This window comes from Sorex fumeus, unplaced genomic scaffold (genome assembly GCF_029834395.1).
Source record: "Sorex fumeus unplaced genomic scaffold, SorFum_2.1 ptg000009l, whole genome shotgun sequence".
Classification (NCBI taxonomy): domain Eukaryota; kingdom Metazoa; phylum Chordata; class Mammalia; order Eulipotyphla; family Soricidae; genus Sorex; species Sorex fumeus.
In genome coordinates, this window is record NW_026606066.1 from 9,785,400 (window position 1) to 9,805,885 (window position 20,486).

General features: G+C 39.7%; 1 protein-coding gene across 3 annotated transcripts in view; it reads right to left on the reverse strand.

Annotated features, from left to right (window-relative positions):
* ACVR1 (activin A receptor type 1) overlaps positions 1-20,486 on the reverse strand; it is a 141,075-nt gene that overhangs the window by 10,918 nt on the left and 109,671 nt on the right. For all 3 annotated transcript variants that reach the window (XM_056110144.1, XM_056110142.1, XM_056110143.1), the window contains 4 exons: positions 18,560-18,659; positions 13,356-13,502; positions 7,393-7,668; positions 3,566-3,763 (listed from right to left, as the gene is read on the reverse strand). In XM_056110144.1, the coding sequence (XP_055966119.1) occupies positions 3,566-3,763; positions 7,393-7,668; positions 13,356-13,502; positions 18,560-18,659 (721 nt within the window). The remainder of the gene's footprint in view (positions 1-3,565; positions 3,764-7,392; positions 7,669-13,355; positions 13,503-18,559; positions 18,660-20,486) is intronic.

The following is a 20,486-nucleotide window of genomic DNA, read 5'->3' on the forward strand; positions in this document are numbered from 1 at the left end:
ACATCTAATATACGGAAATGGTCATTAAGAAAACATTACGTGAACATTAAAAATAAGAAGAAACATTCAAATAACATTAATAAACACAAAAAGAAATCTGTATGATAATCACCAAGTAAAAATAAACATACATGTGGGCAAATAGAAGAAGCAGAATGAAATATAAACATTTAATATAAGTAGAAGCAATGTTACTCTATCATTATTTCTCCATTTTGGGGTAGTGACAACTAAAATATTAGCACTGTAGGATGATCCTCCCGTTCCTCCCATTGTTCATCGATTTGCTCAAATGGGCCCAGTAATGTCTCCATTGTGAGACTTGTTGTTACTGTTTTTGGTGTATCGAGTACGTCACGGGTAGCATGCCAGGCTTTGCTGTGTGGGTGAGATACTCTTGGTAGCTTTCCGGCTCTCTGAGAGGGGCGGAGGAATAAAACCTGGATCGGCAACGTACAAGGCAAATGCCCTACACGCTGTGCTATCGCTCCAGCCCACTAAAATATTAATATTAATAAAACAGGTTTTCAAGCTGCACCATGCTTTTTTTTTTGAGGGGCCTAACAAGCAGTGTGTAGGAGGCCAGGGGGCCCCTTCCTATGGATCTCAATTAGGCCTATGGATTAATATGAGAGTCCAAGCATGTAAATTATCCTGCTCAACCCAATGGTACTGGGGTAGGAGAGACAGGGTGTTGGGAAGTGCAGGGCCATATCCTGCAGTGCTCAGGAACCACCCAGACTATACCCAGTGATGGTTGGGGACCATTTGGGGCCTCTGATAGAAGCAGGGTTGGCTGTATTCAGGACATACATCTTAATACAGGTCTCTACTTGTCTCCCCACCACTTGACAATTTTAGTTTAGATTAAGTATCTTTCTTTCCCTTTTCTTTTCCTTCCTTCTTTCATTTTTTCTATTTATTTATTTACTTTGGTTTCTGGGCGACACCCAGCGATGATCTAGACTTACTACTGGCTCTGCACCCAGGGGTCACTCCTGGAGGGTGCCAGGGAATCAAACCTGGGTCAGCCATGTGCAAGGTAAGCACCTTCCCCCACTGTACTATCTCTCTGACCCTAAGATAAAACAATTTTGTGTTACAAGTGTGTGAATATTTATATATACCCCCCGAAATTTAAAAAAGAAAAGAGGGAGGGTGTTTGCCTTGCACACAGCCAACCAGGGTTTGATCCCAGCATCCCATATGGTCCCTCCAGCACCAGCAGGAGTAATTCCTGAGTGCAGAGCCAGGAGGAACCCTTGAGCATTGCTGGGTGTGACCCAAAAAAGAAGGCAAAAAAAACCCCACCAAAATACTCCTTTTCCTTTATGCTTCATGATCTGTTTTTTTTTTTTTTCAAAACTAATGTTAAGAAGTAGACAGATCAAGCAACCAGTACCATTTGTTGAGATAAATTTTAAATAGATGTTTCTAATTTCCAACTAGTATTAATCACAGATGATCTTTAGAAGTCCATCTGGGTTTATGTCTGTGACACAAGGAATGAGTTTGTAAGATGAGTTCTTACAAAGTCCCAACCCCAAATTTCTGCCAAGTTCAGCTTTCGTCATACACACTTGCTTGGCACCATTCTGGACACCCACTGCTGAAAACAGCTCTATACTGTCTTCACTTTCCTCTGTACCTTCCTCTGTATACTGTGGGCCAACTTCCCACCAGACATTTCAGTACAATAACAAGCCTCCTCTCACTTTTCTCAAATAAACAGAGTAGAATACAATTTTGAGTTCCAAGTACTAAAGAATGATTGGGAAAGGAGAATGGAGACATGGAGCTGATGTGCAATTTCAGGCAAAGTTCAGAACACTACAAATCAGCAAAAACAAGGCCGTTGGCAACAGTTCTTAAGGCATTTGAATGCTACAAGATGCAAGTTAGTAGCTCTCAATGATTGAGAAACACTTACCAAGAAAATATTCATGATTTCATCAGGAAAAAAAAAATGCTCAATAAAGAATTGCCAGGTTACAATACACGTATGTTTCTGTTTAATCTGAAACACTGGCTTTAATACTCGTAGTTTGTTTGTTCAAAGCACAAACTCAGCAGTTGGAGAGTGGAGGGGAGAACCAGAAAGGCAAGCCAATTTTAATTACTGCACATTAAAACTGTATTCAATTATCCACATTTCACTTCCCTCACAGAAAGATGCTCTTGTGTTATTCATGAATATTATGATCGCCCCTAAGAATCTCAATCCTTACAAGAAAAGATCAGGAGAAGGTGGGAGAAAGCACAGATGTTAAGAGATTTCATGCACTACTTTTTTTTTAATACTTCAAGTCCAGAATTCCAATGGGTCACAGGAGGGGAAAGTGTCTTTGAAAAATAGTATTAATAATCGATGAATGAAGCACTTTCTTCTGTTTTCCTGGAATAATTTCAGACATGGTCTCTGTAAAATAAGATTTCCAGTTGTGCAGCTATGAAGAGGCTGATTTAGTCAATTCAAGAGATTCTGCTATAATAACCATGCTGGGCACAGGAGGCATGTGGAATTTGAAAGAGTATAGGCAGTGCTTTCAGAATACTACGAACTTACTGTAAAATTCAACAATGTATTTGTGGCTGATTTGGATACATGAAAGACAAGAGAGAGAGTTAAAGCAGAGGAGTAGAGGACAGAGATTCGAAATGACTGACAAATATTTTGAACTGCAAGTCAACACTGAAAATTGTAAGAAGACCTGCTCAGGCTTTTCAGGGCTCCTGAATTTATTCATTCATTGACTGATTGTTTTTGGTTTTTAGGTCACACCCAGTGATGCTCAGGGATTATTCCTGGCTCTGCACTTCAGATTTAATCCTGGCAGTGACCAAATGGGAAAGGGGTTATCCACTGGTACCCCATGACCAATGGGACCAAATGGGATACAGAGCATCAAACCTGGCCTACCCACTATACTGTCTCTCCAGCTCCGGACTCTTGAATTTAAAACTTCACTTATTCAGAAGGTAAAGTTGCTTTTACAAAGGAGTGAATTTTAAGTATATAAACTGAGCCTTTTGTCAATAATCTATGCTTAAATAATGATATATAACAAAGCAAAACACATCTTGGATTTATGTAAGCATTTGCCTCATACTAAATGTCACTTGTGAGAACTTAGGTGGGGAAAAGAGTGAGAAGAAAGAAAAAAAAAGATGGAAGAATAAAAAAATGTGGGAGAATCCAAAGAAAGGCAAGAAATAATTATATCCTCTTGTGTGGCTTAAAACGAAACACTATCACATTTCACCTCCCACCTAAAACTTATCTAGCATGATTCAAGGAACAATGTGGACTAAAACACTGAACAATTTGTCCTTGTTTTTTTCTTTTTGGGTCAAACCTGGTGCTGCACAGGGGTTACTTCTGGCTTTGGACTTAGGAATTACTCCTGGCGGTGCTCAGGGGACCATATGGGATGCTGGGAATCGAACCCAGGTTGGCTGTGTGCAAGGCAAACACCCTACCCACTGTATTACCGCTCCAGCCCCAATTTGTCCTTTTAAAGGTGCAGCACCAAGAAAGCTTGGACACAATAGATCAGATACCTACCATTGCTCACCATCCGCCTGGCCACTTCCCACAAAACAAGTCCGAAGGCCCATATATCGACTCTCTTGTAAGAATCGAAACAGTCCACCTGAATGGTTTCATCTAGAACTTCGGGGGCCATGTAACGTTTGGTGCCCACACGAGGGTTGTTCCCCACATCAAGCTGATTGGTGCTCTGGGAATGCATAACTGCTAGGCCTAAAAGAAAGAAAAGACAAAGGGTCAATCAGCAAATAATCAAGGGTTGCTGAGAATTTTAAATGCACCTGGTTAAAAGCGCCCTCTTGTGGTATCAATGTCACTGCTCCATTACACTCAACACTACAATGCCCATTGTGATGGCTTCTTTCAAGAGCAGGGAAAGGAACTCATGCCAGAAATACTGAGCCCTGTAAATTAATACATGAACCTGTTATATGAAAAGTTGTGGGTAAAAAACAAACCAATATGAATCCAGTGTTCAAAGTCCAGAGAAAAATGGGCTCGTGGTAAAAGGTGAGTATGAAAGGGGTTCGCAAGAAGCAAATGAAGCTCTCTACTGTACCTCCTACTAGTGCGAAGTCATTCTCCAAACAATGGGAGACAGAGAATTTGAGGTCATTTATTACAATGTAAAGAGCAAACTGTTACAATCAGTGCTCAATCCCTGAAGAAGAGCTATTCATTTGATCATTAATGATCACCAAACCCATCCGACTCCACCCCAGTCATGCAATCAGAAAACATTAAACTAACTGCACCTCAGTTCAAAGCACAATCATCTAACCAAATGGCCTTGCAACATTTTCTTAAACCATATAGCACTGTAGCACTGTCCTCCCATTGTTCATCGATTTGCTCTAGCGGGCCTAGTAATAGTTCCATTGGGAGACTTGTTGTTACTGTGTTTGGCATATCAAATACATCACAGGTAGCTTGCCAAGCTCTGGCCATGCGGGCGAGATACTCTCGGTAGCTTGCCGGGCTCTCCGAGAGGAGCTGAGGAATCGAACCTGGCTTGACCAGGCCGGCAGCTTGCAAGGCAAATGCCCTACTGCTGTGCTACTGCTCCAGCCCATTCTTAAACCATGACTTATAAAAATTCCTGAACAACTTGGCACTACTCACAGATTTGGGGGTGGGGTAGGGGACAACACACAAATACCTGGTGTATTTGACAACAGAACAATGGAATTAATTGTTGATTACTTGTTGAAGCCTAAGACCAACAGAAAAACAACACAAAATTATAGAAAGTGCCAAACTGGAACAAAAGTCCCCTATAAAATTTTACAACCTAATAAACACCATGGGAGCCTTCAAGCCAGCTAATGAGCATGCTTCTCCTCACCCGAAACGGCTTTGTATGTGTTTGGCTTCTCTTTTCTTTTACAGTTGAACACATACATTTTTCTATGCCCACCACGAACCTTTCCCAAATTACAGAACTCAACAGTAGGGAACAGAAGTGAGTGCGGATCATCATTAATCCTTTTCCCAACTCTTCCCGCTCCCCCCCACAAAAGTTTCTGGCATTTGTCCTAGAAATCTTTGAGAATGGATAGTCTATCATAGTTTTAAAATATAACTTTTATACTTTAATATATTAATAACTTTAGGTGTAATAAATGATGAAAGAAATATTGTGTTAAACATTTAGAACTGTTGTGATGTCATGACTTATTTTCAAATGAATTAGCAATTATATAATCGCGTATGTGTAAGTATAAAGTATGTATGTAAAGGAGGCAAATTTTTAATAGTTTTAAAAGAATATAGGAGTTATGGATATGAATTATTATTAAATGATTCTATCCTATTTAAATTTTTATAAAAAGTTAGAAAAATAAATATGATACTGGCATTTTGCAGCATTGATAATAGAATATGACTTTTTATGAATGACCCTTATTTTCTGAGTATAAGACTGAAAATAAAATAGAAATTATGATCTTAAAAGGACCGTATCTTGTAGTTTGGAAACACTCCCTGAAAAATAAGCCCTATATCAGTTATGTGGAATCCATATATCCCACCAAAAATGCAGTTGAACAACTGTTTACTAGGACTTACTGCAAGACCTCTCCTTCCCCTAACTCTTCCTTGTTGAATCCTATAAAACAAAGCCAGCTGCTTCCTGAATTTGTCTATCCTGATCACTGGAATACAACAACAGTTATGATGTGAACTGCTTATTTGTTAAGTATTCATAATATTTTGCCAACCACTTACAATGATTTCTGAAACTTACACTGATCCTGAGGCAGACACAAATGATTTTCAGTAACATGAGTAAAACATAATAAAAATCATAAACAACATTATGGGAATTTCAAACAATTCAGAAGTCTGGCATAGTGTCAGATGCCAAAGTTCCCCTTGCAGAGGCCCCTGTGCTAAAAGTGAGCAGGACAGCACTTAGAGAAAAGAAATAAATGAATGCAAAGAAATGTCGGGTATATAACTGGAAAACTAAATCATCCTGACTCTCAAAGTTAAAGAACTACCATGAGTCCCCACACAACAGCTAGTCATGGCCTTTCAATGTTTTCCTAAATAGTTTTCTGCTCATAATTGGAAAACACTGTAAAAATAATTTCCAAACATGAAAACAAAGGGATTTGTAAGAAAATGTCCTGACGTGGCAAATCCCTTGTGTTTAAAAACAAAAACAAATGGTTTACTTTACATAATTAGATCTAACATTATCTAAACTTTTATCAGCTTGACAATAACTGCAATGTTCTAACATAAACCATTTTTTAATCAAGTAGAGTGAGGATTCTCAATAGTACACTGAAATGAATAACCAATATTGCAATTCAGGTTCTCATTAGCATAATTATTCAGCCAATATTCTAGGGCTTTAAGAGAAATATTACTTTATATAAAATGCCACTATAAGTGAAAATAATCTTATTTACAATATAATTAAAGCTACAGTTTAGCACTATTATCCTAACACCATAAAAATGAGAAAGCCTTGCAGAACAAAGTATAAACCAGTGTGTGGAGTTTTCACTCCTCCCCTCCTTTTTGTATTTTTGCCTTCATTACAGAAGAACCACTTCAGAAAACATTTTTAAGCCAAGCTCATTCCACAGAGTATTTAAACATGCACGTACGCTGTACAAAGGTTTGTAAAACCAGAATGCAACCATGCTGGTTCCTCTGTAGGTGGGTTGGCCAGGGCCTCACTGAACAAGCATGAGACAACCTTCCAAGGGAATGGGAAAGTCGTATCATCATGGACTTTTGACAAATGTGTAAAGTCTACAACCCTGAGAATGCATTCTTTAGATTTGTGAACTTATGACAAACATAAACTTTAGCCTGAACAGGAAAAGAAAATGGGGAAATCGGGTGCATGATGGTGGTGTGAATACTGATGTCCACACTTCAGGCAGGGCATGGCAGGACTCTCATCTGCAACTGACTTGGAAATATTTATCTGCTATCTTCATTCTATTCAGAATGAAGATAGCAGACAAATGGGAGAGGGATGACCATGACAAACTTAGAAGCAGCTGGGGGCCAGATAGGTAGTATAGCAGGTTCAATTCTCAGCACGCCTTCTGGTTCCCCAAGCACCACCAGGAGTTACTGTTGAGTGCAGAGCCAGGAGTAACCAGAGCATCACTAAGTATGGCCGAAACAAAGAAGAGTAGCAACATATTAATGTGAAAATAAGGGGGTTGGCATATTTCACTGTGAACTCCTTTCAACTTGTCCAAAAGTTAGATATTTTGCATAACAAAATATTAGGGTAGTAAAAAAAAGCAGAACCTGGCTACAATGGAATATAACAAAGGGAAAATGGCAATTAAGATGAATTTTAAAAATTTTACCCAAATCTGCTATGCAACACTGTCCATTCTTCTTAACTAGAATGTTTTTGCTCTTTAAATCACGATGAGCAATGGCTGGTTTCCCTTGGGTCCCAAATATCTCGATGTGCAAATGTGCGAGACCACTAGCTATGGAGAGCACTATTCGCAGGCAGCTCACTGTATCCAGAGTAGTGAGCTGCAGATAGTCATACAACGATCCCATTTCATGATAATGTGTGATTAACCACAACTGGGTACTGGAGTGTCTCGATGTCATGTCTGAAGCAATGAAACCTAGAGAGAGCAACAACAAAATTAAGAGAATTCCAAACTTTCAGTAAATTTAAAACATTAAACTATATATCCAGTAGATATCATCTACCCCCCCAAAAGTAATTAAACTCATAAACTACCATGAGAGGAGATATACAAAGGATTCAACAGAGAAAAAAAAATACTTTAAAAGGGCATTGTTAGAATCAGAATGAGAATACAGCAGGTAGGGCATTTGCCTTGCATGCAACCAACCCGGGTCCAACCCCCAGCATCCTGTATGGTCCTCCAAGCCCACTGGGAATGGTCTTTTAGTGCAAAACCAGGAGTAGGCCTTGAGCACTGCTGGGCTTGCCCGCGACCAAAAAAAAAAAAATTAAGGGTATGGTTAATCAAAACATTTCTTGTACATTTCCATTATGAATTTATCCTTTAAGAATATTTAAGATTGCATTAAGATTTAAATAGGAGTAATATCTTTGTTACGAAGAATGTATGCCGACTTTATCATGTTGACAGCCCAAGCACAGAGCATTCATCAGCAACCCTCAAGTGACACAAAGCCTGGTACCTAGAACCTCTATTCCAACAACTACACTGCCTCTGATTTGCTCCGTAATCTTGAGAAGTCCTCTGGACCACACATTTTCAGAGGCAAAATAATGAGGTCAATTTACTTAAATAATTGATTCATCAATTTTTTAAAAAGGATAGAATATAACAAGCACCGTAATGTTCTTTATCAATCATACAAGAAAATCAAGAAGGCTGTGTTAGTTGGTGAGAAAGAGGACATAAAAAAGGAAAGACAATGGTAAATGAGAAGTACTGTTACATACACATCTACACACACACCAGGGCACATTGAGCCCAGAATAGGGAACCAGAATTCAGATCAGATGTCACAGCAGGTTTCCATCAGGAATGGCAACTGGTCTTGAAGAGGAATAAGATACCAGCAAATATAGATGGAGACAGGAAAAGATTTTTTTTTAAAGATATCCTGAGGCAACTTTTGAGCAGCACACTAAAGCATCTTAAGAACTCACAGGCATTTCCAAACCATGACATAAATTGTGATATGTATTCTTGCCTTTTCTGTTAGAGGTGCTTTCCTAACACTATCCATATACATAGCTATGTGAATAAACCTTATGGACAGTAAAGTTTGAGACTTAAAAATAGAAAAGAAAAATGTCTCTGAAAAACAGATAAGGACTGAGAAGAATTAAATGACTTGTGAAAGTGTAAAGTAAAAGGAAAATAGATAAAAATGCTTTCCATTTGCATAGTCCTTTATATAAAATGTATATTACTTTCCCATATATTTTCTCCTGGGTTTTTCTCCAAAGAACAGTTGAGACTCATAGTCTTTTTGTTTGTTTTTTAGGCCACACCCAATGGTGGCTCAGGGATTATTACTAGCTCTGGGCTCAGGGATCACTCCTGGCAGGGCTCAGGGGACCATATGGGATGCTAGGGACAGAATCTGGGTTGGCTATATGCAAGGCAAGTACTGTTTGCTGTACTACCTCGTTAGCGCCTCATTATGTCATTTTTACAAATGTATTGAGTTGCTATTTGAGAATTTAAGAATCACACCAACTTGTTACCAACTCCAAGTTGGGTGTCAGTTGTCTTATACATCAGACCTTGCTTAGGGAAGCTCCAGAAAAAGGAAGCTCCTCTGTTAGTTTATCATCATCATCCACAAGCACAGAAGCAGCTAATAATGGCTGAGTCTTTGCTATGTGTCTGGTACTGCACAGGCAGGTCCATGACACAGAGGAAGTGATGGGTGGATAACTAACAGGAAGATCAGCAGCAGCCATGAGTGCCACAGGGCCACAGTCCCCACTCTGTCTGACACCACAAGTTGACATCTACTGAGAGCGAGGCATGTTCCACGGAGAACATATGTGAACTGGGCAATGTCTCCACACTTTGATCCCTTCCTCCCAATCAGTTCCCCCAGTTCCTAAATCCTCATTCCCTCTCTCCAGTCTGCCTCTGTTTCCTGAGCTATTTCTCCTGAACCCCCCATGTATGGCTACAGCATGAATCAAAATGTGTATTGGACATCAGTGACCTTAACTCAACAAAATGTTTTCACTTCATTTTAAACCCATTGAAATGCATCTTTAATGAGTTTATCAAAATAAGTACTCCAAACTACAGCTGCATACCTCAAAAGAAACCAAATGAGTACTGTGCATTTGTGTAGCCTCTCATATCTCAACCCAAGACTTAGCAGATAAACACATTTCTATTTTCTCAGTTTCTGAGAGGTCCCCAGGTCCCGTCCATCTCCCTTACTTCAAGAGCTCAGCTGCTCTTGAGAAGCTGTGACTAATTAGACAGGCGGCTCCAATTTTATACAAAGGGGCTCTCTCGCAATGCTCTCATCAGTCCTTGGAGACAAGGGGGGGTAACTTGGCCCAGAAATGCAGGTCCGACAATCTAGAGTTTGGGCCTGGTTGTGCTGGGGGCAGGCACGCAGTGCAAGGGATACAAGACAAACTCTACTGAGCAATTTTCTCAGCCTCTGGCAGCCTAGAGTATGTATCTCTTGGCCGTTCTGAAATGGATAGAGACAGCTGCATGATGAGTATGGAGTTCACATCACTGAGTGAGCTGTACACCTACTCGGACTAAAATGATATTTTGTGTTGCATAAAATTTTTTCTAGATAATAAGACTTTGGAGTCAAATCCTCACGTAAATTCTCATGAACTGCCTCAGAGTTAATGATGAGAAAGCAAAAGCTCAGAGACATATAACTTTGGCCAAAAGTCACAGTTTTGAGAATGCTGAACTTCTAAGAGTACTAACAATAGAAATCAGTTTCCAAATTTCCAGATCACTGACCTATTACCTTCAAAACTGCACACAGCAGGAGAGTTGAAATCCCAAGTATCCATTTGAAAGATTCTGTTTGACTAGTTTAAAAAGGATTAAAAACAAGATCCCAGGCTTTTACAGGTCAGTATATAATTGGATCTATGCATGACAGGTATGTCCACATGTAAGTGATTTAATTGTATATTTTAAGGGGAAGAGTTAACAATGCTGAAGGGGTGGGGGAAATCATGATTATGCAATAATCCAAATCACAATATGTTCTTTTGAAAGAAAAAAATAAATTGTCAGAAACCTTCAAGTCTCTACATCTCAAACACTGATAAAGCAGGGAAAGAAGTTGAACCAAAAGAGATGCATTTCTAGAAGCCTCGCAAAAAAAAAAGACAATGGAGAGAAAGATCAAGCACGGAGCTGTATTATGACAAAGGGTGAAAGATTACAGGAATTTTGAATTTCAGTGTAGCATTAGTTAAGAAGAAACAGACAATGCTTTGCCACTGTGATCATCATATTGCAAAGGTGCCTTTTGAACTTCCCTCGTGATTAAATCCCTATTTACTAAGTGCCTATCATGAGCAGAGTACACCATTCCTCAGAACTGGTATGAAATGCAAAAACAATGGGAGTCATTTTGTCCTCTGAGTACGGTAACACGACATTGTTGATCATTTTCTTCAAGTGCAGGGATATGATAACTATCTGTACAGAGTGTCACTAGCTAGAGCAACTAGTCAGAAACTCTGTGGGTGCCCTAAGTATGAGAGGAGATACTAGCCTATGCCCTTCCTTTGGGGAGGCTGAGATTTCACAGGCTTCCTTTTTGTTGGAGGATTTCCACTGTTGTTGCTGCTGCTGTCCTGGGTTGTTTGTTGTTGTTGTTGTTGTTAAGTCTCCTTGGCACTACAGAGGGTCACTATGCTTCCTTTTTTGGTGTGTGCTCAGGGTTTTATTTTGTGAAAGAGTTCGGTTTTTTTGTTTTGGGGGGTGGGACTCCCTAGCAGCACTAGATGTCACCACAACTACACACAGTGGTGCCAGAGATCAAACATTGGGCCCTAAGCTTGACAGGGATGTACGGCAATCCTGTGTTTTATCTCTCAGGCCCTCACCCTGACATCCACATACTTCTGAAGTGTGTTCACCTGCCCAGTGGGAATAATTCTAGAGCTCAGTGAGAAATAATTCTTTCACATTATAGCTGCTAGTAGCCAATGCTTTCTCTTTAGCTCGACCTCAGTGTGTTCTAGTGCCAGAGGAAAAACTGGGACAATAAAGGGCAAGTTTGGCTACAGGTGGATTTTCACCTCATAAGAAGACTCTAAAATCTCATATTTATAACTACAGTGAAGGGTTCAGAACCCTGGTTAAGCATTAGATGGCCTGGTAGGAATCTCAGTTCCACTATATACCTACCCTTCTTATGGTCATGATGAAAATTAAAAGAGAAATGGCAATCAAGAACAATGTGGACAGAGCCAGCAAGATTGCTCAAAAACCCAGTGCACATGCCTTGCATGTGGAAGGCCCAAGCTCAAACTCCAGCACTACTGGTCCCCTGGGTACTGCCAGGAGCGATCACCAATCAACAAGCCGAGAACAGAATGTGAGCACAGGTGGGTTTGGCCCCTAAAGAGCATAATATAAACAAAGACATAGATTTGGATGTTTAGGGAATTCAAGGAATAACAAATACGAGCAGTAGCTACCTATAAACATGTATATAAAGGAAATATCAAAGACTTCTTGGAGCCTTACAAAAGCTAGTTGGCATGACAGACCCAGAAGTCATACATGTAGCAGGTAATGCGGAGTCATCTATGACCAGAAGATTCTCTGCTTCCCAGTAGACAATAACTCAATGTGGCAAAAAAGCATTTTGGAAAGGGGAGACGATTAAAAGCAGCATCACAGAGAGGGCTAAGTGGTGGCTGGGTTCCCAGGCATTAGAAAAGGGATGAAATCATCAGAAATAGAGGTAATTCTGAAATGGAAATGCCATATAAAAATGTTAGAGCAAAGCTTTGGGAAAAATTTTCAAACTATTTATTACTTACATAAAACCAGGTGTACTACTAAATTTGGGAGAACTGATGAAGTAAATTCTGGCCACAGCCTACCTACAAGGCCAACCTAATCCAACAGCCATTAAGTGATTAGCAAACCTATAGAGCCAAGTTCTATATAAACTTCCCAGCTACTCTTAAGAAAGTAGTCCAGGCAGTGTTCAGTATATGTGCATTATTATAAACTCACTTAGGGAAATTTTCAAAAAGAGAGAAGCCAGTGGACACAAGGACTATTCTTACCCTTTATACACTTGTAGCTATATCTCACATATTTCACCAACATTTCTAAGCTTCAGTTTCCAAATTAAAATGTACGCTAAATCCCTCAGAAAATCTGGGCTTGAAAAACTATGCCTCGTTTGAGGGGAATGTGCATTTAATTATGATGTCCCTGGGAGCTGTGAATCTCTAGGAAATCGTCCAAAGATCTTAATTTGATTCAAGTAATAAATATTCAAAAAGGGTGAGGTAAGTAGAACGCCCGGGGAAGCCTGGAAGTGAACAATATGGGGCAAATTTCTGTTGTTTAAATAAAGACCTACAGGCTAAGAATTAGCAATAATGACTCCTTTTTCATCATCCAGAGACTCTTCCGCTTAGCTTATTTGCAGATTTAAACAAGAAATTTGTATAAAAAGAAAAGAGGACAGTACAGAAGTGATGGTGTTCCTCGTATCATCTTCCAGGAGACACTGGCCAACTGTAGATTCTGAGCATAGAGGATAGACGCAGGGCATTATGCTTTCAAGAGAATTCGTGAGGGGCTATTCTCATACTCACCTAAAATGTTTTCATGCCTCAGCATCACAGTGTTGTACAGCTCTGTTTCCCTGAACCATGACTTCTCATCCCGGGATGAGAAGATCTTCACAGCAACATTCTCTCCTTGCCAGCTGCCCCTCCACACTTCGCCATACCGGCCTTTCCCTGTGAAAATCAACATGGAATGACCATGTACAGTAGGTACAGGGCAGGTAGCCAGTAACTTTAGGCCTCACCTGAAAACTCAGTTCAGGAACACAAACCCCCATGATCTTTCCACTACAGTCAAGACTAAGGGGACCCTGCCCTTCCCACCCACCCGGTGCAGACAAAGAATTAAATATCCGCCTTCAGTGTCTCTGCAGTACAATTAGTAGCTAATTAAAATTTTTAATTTAAATTCCTGTATTAAAAGGGATAAAACGCATATGGTTTTTAAAAGCACCGACATAAAACTTAGAAAACAGAATATATAATAAATTTGCTATATGCCTGCCAAGGGGATAGGCTGAAGATGACAGGGGCCTTGGGGACACTGGTGGTGGGATTGGTGTTGCAACATTGTATGCCTGAAATAATTCTATTATGAACAACTTTGTAAATCACTGTAGTTTAATTTTAAAATGAACATATTAAAAATTAAAAATAAATTTTAAAAATTTAAAAAGAAAATGAAGTAGATTATTAGATTAATAGTAAAAGTAAAAGTAAAGGCCCTCCCGTTGATCATTGATTTGCTCGAGCGGGCCCAGTAACGTCTCCATTGGAGACTTTGTTGTTACTGTGTCTGGCATATCAAATACGTCACGGGGAGCTTGCCAGGCTCTGCCATGCGGGCGAGATACCCTCGGTAGCTTGCCAGGCTCTCCGAGAGGGGCGGAGGAATCGAACTCGGGTCGGCCATGTTGGCTGCGTGCAAGGCAAACGCCCTACCGCTGTGCTATTAATAAACAACAAAAAATAACATAATGTCGCTAAATCAAATAATTTCCTTGATTCCTGCCCTCCATACTGGATCCACATAAGCATCTTTGAGTCTAAATTCTTCTGAGTTTAAAATATGTATTTTCAAAATCTCTTACAATGGAGTCCATTAAAGTTTGAGAGGTATGTTCTGGAGGATGACACATTAAACAGAGAAACAACAACACTGCCCTTTTCGGATGCAGATCGAACCGATCAACAAACAACCACTGCCAAGCCCCTGAAAGACTAAGTGGTGAAAGATCTATTTCAAAAGATAATTTACAAAGTCTAGCCATATAATCGCAGGAGAGGTGGCATCTGCTCGTTAGTCCCTGCAATGCCACAAGTAGGCTACATCAGAACAGTCGCTTGGAGATGACATTTCCACACTGCTGACTCAGGTTGTGTTCTGGTCTGGTTGGATACGTGCCCCCTTCTGCAGCAACACAACTGCCAGCTTGTCAACTACAGGCCCCTTCTTCCATTATTCTCTTTAATTATAGGTAGGTCGGGAGGAGGAGGTAATTACCACCAGACTATGGGGATCAACATGGGGTATAATTAAGGGTAAAGGCATATGCAGCACCTAGATAACAATGCAGTGGGAGCTACAACTGGCTGGGCAGAGAGCAGGCTTTCTGTCAAGGCAAGAGGCTGCTGGGAATCATGGATTGTAAGAAGCAGCTGCAGCACCATCTGCATCCATAGCAGCACAGCTTTGTACTGAAAAACTATGCCACCGAGAACCCAAACATGGAGCGAGGAGGCATGTCTGAGCAGGTGACTCACCTGAAGTATAATCAAAACTGCTCAATCTAAACCTTCTGTTAATATAATAAAACAATGTCCTTCTTAAAACCCTATGACTAATTCCAAAGAACATCAAGTGTGGTCAGCAAATGGTCATTAAGGGCACTGTCAGGTGACAAAAATATTCTTTAGTGTAGGATTCATTTTCGTATTAATGGCCCAACATGCGTAGCTAAAAATGAATGTTAAGATACTACAGAACCAGTAGATGCTGGTTTTTCGAATCTCTTCCTGCTTTTGCTTAAACTCAATTTATATGCTTCTTATCCTCACTCACAGTCTGTTAGAAAAGGGGGATGGGGGAGGAGGAGGGAATATTCTGGAGAACTTCTAACATTACTACAAACTTGCCTTAAATACTTTCTTTAAAGAAGACAGAGCTGGATGTCAGATTAAGTAATTAGAATTTAAAAAAGAAACCTACTTTAATGGTTTTCAAAATCTCTTAAATTGTCAAATGCTTTCAGCAAATGCAATATCTTGCAGAAAGTCCCTCAGAAGAGAAGCAGAATTCCCCCCAAAAGTCCTGGCTGTGGTGGCCCAGACAGAGGAGAACCCAATGGCACTGAAATTTCAGTGCTTGTGATTATCTGCAAATGAGTGATCTAACTCAAACTCCCACCATGGTAAACTCACAGTAATTTACTGTCCAAGCAATTGATTCTACTTTTAATCCAGGGTTGTACTGAAGACAACTGAGGTTGAATATTAAGAACTACTGAAAAGTACTTTTACTGAAGATACTGCTTTTATTAATATCTTCAGCAGTAAGCAACAAAATGCTACAATGAACTGACAACATTTGAAAAAAATGCTGAAGAATGTCTACACAATCAATGACAGCATGTACTTTAAAAACTTTTTTTTTGTTGTTCATATGTTTTCTCATTAATAGAATGTATTTTAAAAGGTGAAATATCATTTTGCCTTGAGAACAGGGGGTGTGTGTGGGGGCTAATCTTTGTAATCGTTGATGACTGTTCTAGAGGTCTCATGCTGCTCTGTGAATGGCCAGTGGCCATAGTTCAGAGGGTTGAAATAAATCAGGCAAGTAAATGACCCCGTTCATGGACTTCTTAACATTGCCCAGATATAAATGTTCTAAATCAAATCAGCTGTGAGCTGGTACAAGAGAACAACCCTGGTTGCATGCAATGAGGTACCTAGGTGTATAAACACAAAACCTAAGCTCTCGGTAACAAGGGAGAAAGAACAACCTATGTTATCCTACACCTAGGGTTCATATATGTATGTGTGTGTGTGTGTGTATGTATGTGTATATATATATATATATATATATATATATATATATATATGTCTTTATCTATCTTGGAGCGATAGCACAGCGAGTTGGGCATTTGCCTTGCATGCGGCCGACCCGGCCTACCCGGGGTCAATTCTTCTGTCCCTCTCAGAGAGCCTGTCAAGCTACCGAGAGTATCTCACACGACAAAGCCTGGCAAGCTACCCGTGACATATTTGATATGCCAAACACAGTAACAACAAGTCTCACAATGGAGATGTTACTGGGCCCGCTGGAGCAAATCGATGAACAACCAGAGTACAGTGCTACAGGCAGTGCTATCTATCTATCTATCTATCTATCTATCTATCTATCTATCTATCTATCCCACCCTCAAATGATGCTTAGGATGATGGGGCCCTCTCCTAGTAATTCAGAGGATTATTATTCAGGCCTCTCTAAGCAGTGCTCTGAGGCCTCCAGCACACCTGACCATGCTCAGGGGTATTCAGGGCTGCACCTAATGATGCTTGGGGACCACCTGGTATAGGAGATCAAACCAGGGTCAGCAGCATGCAAAGCAAGCACCTTAATCCTTGTACTACCTCTCTAGTGCCTCTTCAATTTTTTTTCCATTCATAATTTACTCTAGAGAACTGTGAACTAGGTTTAAAACAGTCACAGTGGCTACAGATCCAGAGAAAAGGCTGGCTGCCGTGAGCCTAATGATCACAGTTACTGCTTTTCTGACCTCTCTGCCTGAGTCCCCTTTCCAATACTGGGTTTGAAGGTATCCTGGTTTCCATAAAAATAGGAAGAAAAGAGGTCAGGAGAGACGGGTCCATGGCTGAGTACATGCTCCCTTACAGGCAGGAGGTTTAACCACTGACTTATATGGTTTCACCAGAAGAGGCCACCACGCAGAGTTGGGAATAGCACCACCAAGTATGGCCCAACCCCTTCCCCCCAACTCCCTATCACCAAGAAGAAGAAAAGTCAAAAGATAGCAGCCAAATGGTGACGGCAGCTTAAAACAATCAATTTCTCAAAGGTGTAAACTTTGACCTAAAGAAAACATCTAGAGATGCTGCCAACCCAATATTGCTCCTGGAGCCATCAAGACATGACCTCACAATAAAAATTTATGCGTATAAAGAACCATGCGACTGTTTACAAATACCTGCCACACTAGAGTCAAACTAATAAAAATCAAGAAGACTTAAAAAAAAGTGGGAGTGGGCTGCACATGGCAGTGCTCAGGGCTTACTCCTGGCTCTCTACTCAGGGATGGGTCACTTCTGGTGGTACTCAGGATGATCACATGTGATGCTGGGAATTGTACTGGAGTCAGACGTATGCACAGCAAGTGCCATAACCTCAACATTATCTCTGTGGCCCAAACTCACACCATGTTTCTAGAGGGCATTCTAGCAATCTATGAGATAAATCACTAAAAACATCACAAATTTTGTCCCAGAAACCCCAATTCCTGGAAAATTATTCTGAGCAATTAAAACTAAAAAAAAAAAAAATTGTGCAAAAACTTTTTCAGGTTGTACTGTTTAATCATCATTCAATAGACAGCTAAATTATACTCTTTTAAAAGATAATACAATCTTTTAAATTATTTGTTATGCATGAGTTTAATCTGTTTTAAAACCCCCAAAAAAGAGAAATCATATTCATATTGTGATTGTATCTCCATGTAAGTATGCTATAGAGAAATGTATGTGACTCCTGTTTAAATAAAACATTTAAAAAGTAGTTTTGGTGAAATTTGTGTTACATTGCTTTCAACGGAAGAAGAATGACAGGAATTACAGAATTTTAATAAACAAGCTTATAGTCCAAAAGTCTACTTATTTCAGGTTCTGCAATACTTTAACATCAGGAATAACCCTATTAATTAATTTTTCAAGCACTCCCATGCCTTAATGAGTCTACTTTCAACTGTAAGCTTTTCACTAGGCTTTTCTATACAAACAAGTGGCAAGATTCCACTAACAAGAACTTCAGCAAATTCAGATGCTCTGACATTAAGTCACAGAGAACAGACATAAGTAGTTACGTGGCTATCCCACATCTCCTGAAGTTTCAAGCAATGAGAAACATGATGCTATTTTTTCAAGTTCAATCCCACTTCTAGAACCACAGTGAACAGTGCACATCAAATCACTAGCAAAGGAAGGAAAAATAAATTTACCGACACACTCCAACAGGGTAATCTGACGAGCCACTGTTCTTTGTACCAGAAAAGGAAGACCGGAGCCACTTCCTGATGTACATGAATGATCCAATAAATCCTATGTTACAAAATAAGAAGGAAAACGATTAAGAAACTGCTCCCAAAACCTGGGGCTATGCCTCAGAAGTTCAATTCCCAGGACCATAACAGAGAGGGAAAGAGGGAAGGAGGGAGGGAGGAAAACAGGGAGTTAAGGAGGGAGGGAGGGAAGAACAGAGGAGAGAGATAAAAAGGAGGGAGGGCAGCTTCTCTCAATCCAGATGTGAGCATGCACATCACTGAGCTTGCATCAGAGAGAAATCCCAGATACATAGCTGATTGTGTGCTGGGCAGTCTCCCTAGAGGAGAGACTGGCTTTATTTCATAGAAAAACCAGAAGCCAGTCCTTTTCCTAATACATGACAGGCATTCCTGGAGGATATATGGTCCCTTTTTGCTCTAAAATCCCAAAATTTTAGAACCAACACTATTTTAAAAAAGTGAAGAAAGTAAAAGAAATAAGGGATAGTCCAAAGAAATTCAGTGGAGCCAATGAAGGCAGAATGAGCAAGGGGAGCAGAGAGAGGGAAATGCCTTCAGCTCAAAGTACTCAAAGTACTTTCCAGTACTTCACCATACTCTGCTCTGCTCATAAATAATTGTCTTAAAGGATCTACTTAGGTGGCATAGCAATTCCAGTAAAAATATAAATTAGGAATAATAAACAAATGACTCTAATATCTGCACTGAGAAGATCTAACAGTCATGAAACTGGTCAAACTGATCCAACTTAAGCAAAAGAAATGCCTGGATGGAGATGATAACCTTTTGATGGGCAAAGAACAAAAAGATTACAAAGGAATAACTACATGTTCCTTCTTGATGTGAACCAGTCACAAAAGAGAGAAAAAACAGATTTGTATTAAAAACATAAACCTATGCATAAAATCAAATTCTACAACTGAACATATTGTGAAAAAATTCCCAACTTAGTTCGTACATTTTTCCTTTCTCTCCGCAAGTCAGGAAGCAGAGTCTTTGTATCAGGAGTACATTGTCTGTAATAATATGACTGTGCCCATGAGGATGGTGGTTAGGGGATAGTACTGGTAAACTAACATTCCCCAAAGCTCACACTCTCCCCGGCACTATAGCTGGCTGGCTAAAGCAAAACACTGATCTGTTTGAATTTCATCTTCTTTTACTTTCTCTGAGCACCATCCCAGTGAAGTACCGTTGATCAGCAAAATTACCACAAGCTGAACATCCAAAGAAAGAAATTTGAATTCTTAAAAATCACAAAATGGATAATCAACAAGAAACTGAATGTGGATGAAATGAGAGTTTCAAATCTCCCAGCCAGTCTCTTTTGCTGATCTTTTTTTCTCATCATTCACTGAAATTTTCTGGGAGAATAACTCTTAAAAGTAAACAAATGTCTTGTTGTTATTTAATGTGTTTAATCCTCATTCAAAACCTAGTTCAGAGACATTAAAGAAAGAATAGTCACATGCTTCACATGCCCCAGGCATTCCTATAAACAAGCTCCCAGAACATTCCACTTGAGTTCTGGGATCACGTGTAAAACTTTTCCTTTTTAATAAAGAGCTTTATTTATTTATTTTTAATTTTTGAAGGAAAAAAAAAGATGGGTGAAAGTAAGTTGGTGGTAGGAGAGTGGTTTCAACCAAAGGCTGACAAATAACCACTTGAACCCTGGATTCCAAATCCTTTTTTACAATGTAAGGAACCTTGTCTACTACCATATGCTCTGTTGAAGCACAGAAATGAGTGTATTACTTAAATAAGCAATAATGTAAAACAGTAATGGTAACTTGCATTAAACAAAGTTGTTTACCACATCACTCTATCGTGATATACTATCATCTTAATATGGTTAAGAAAA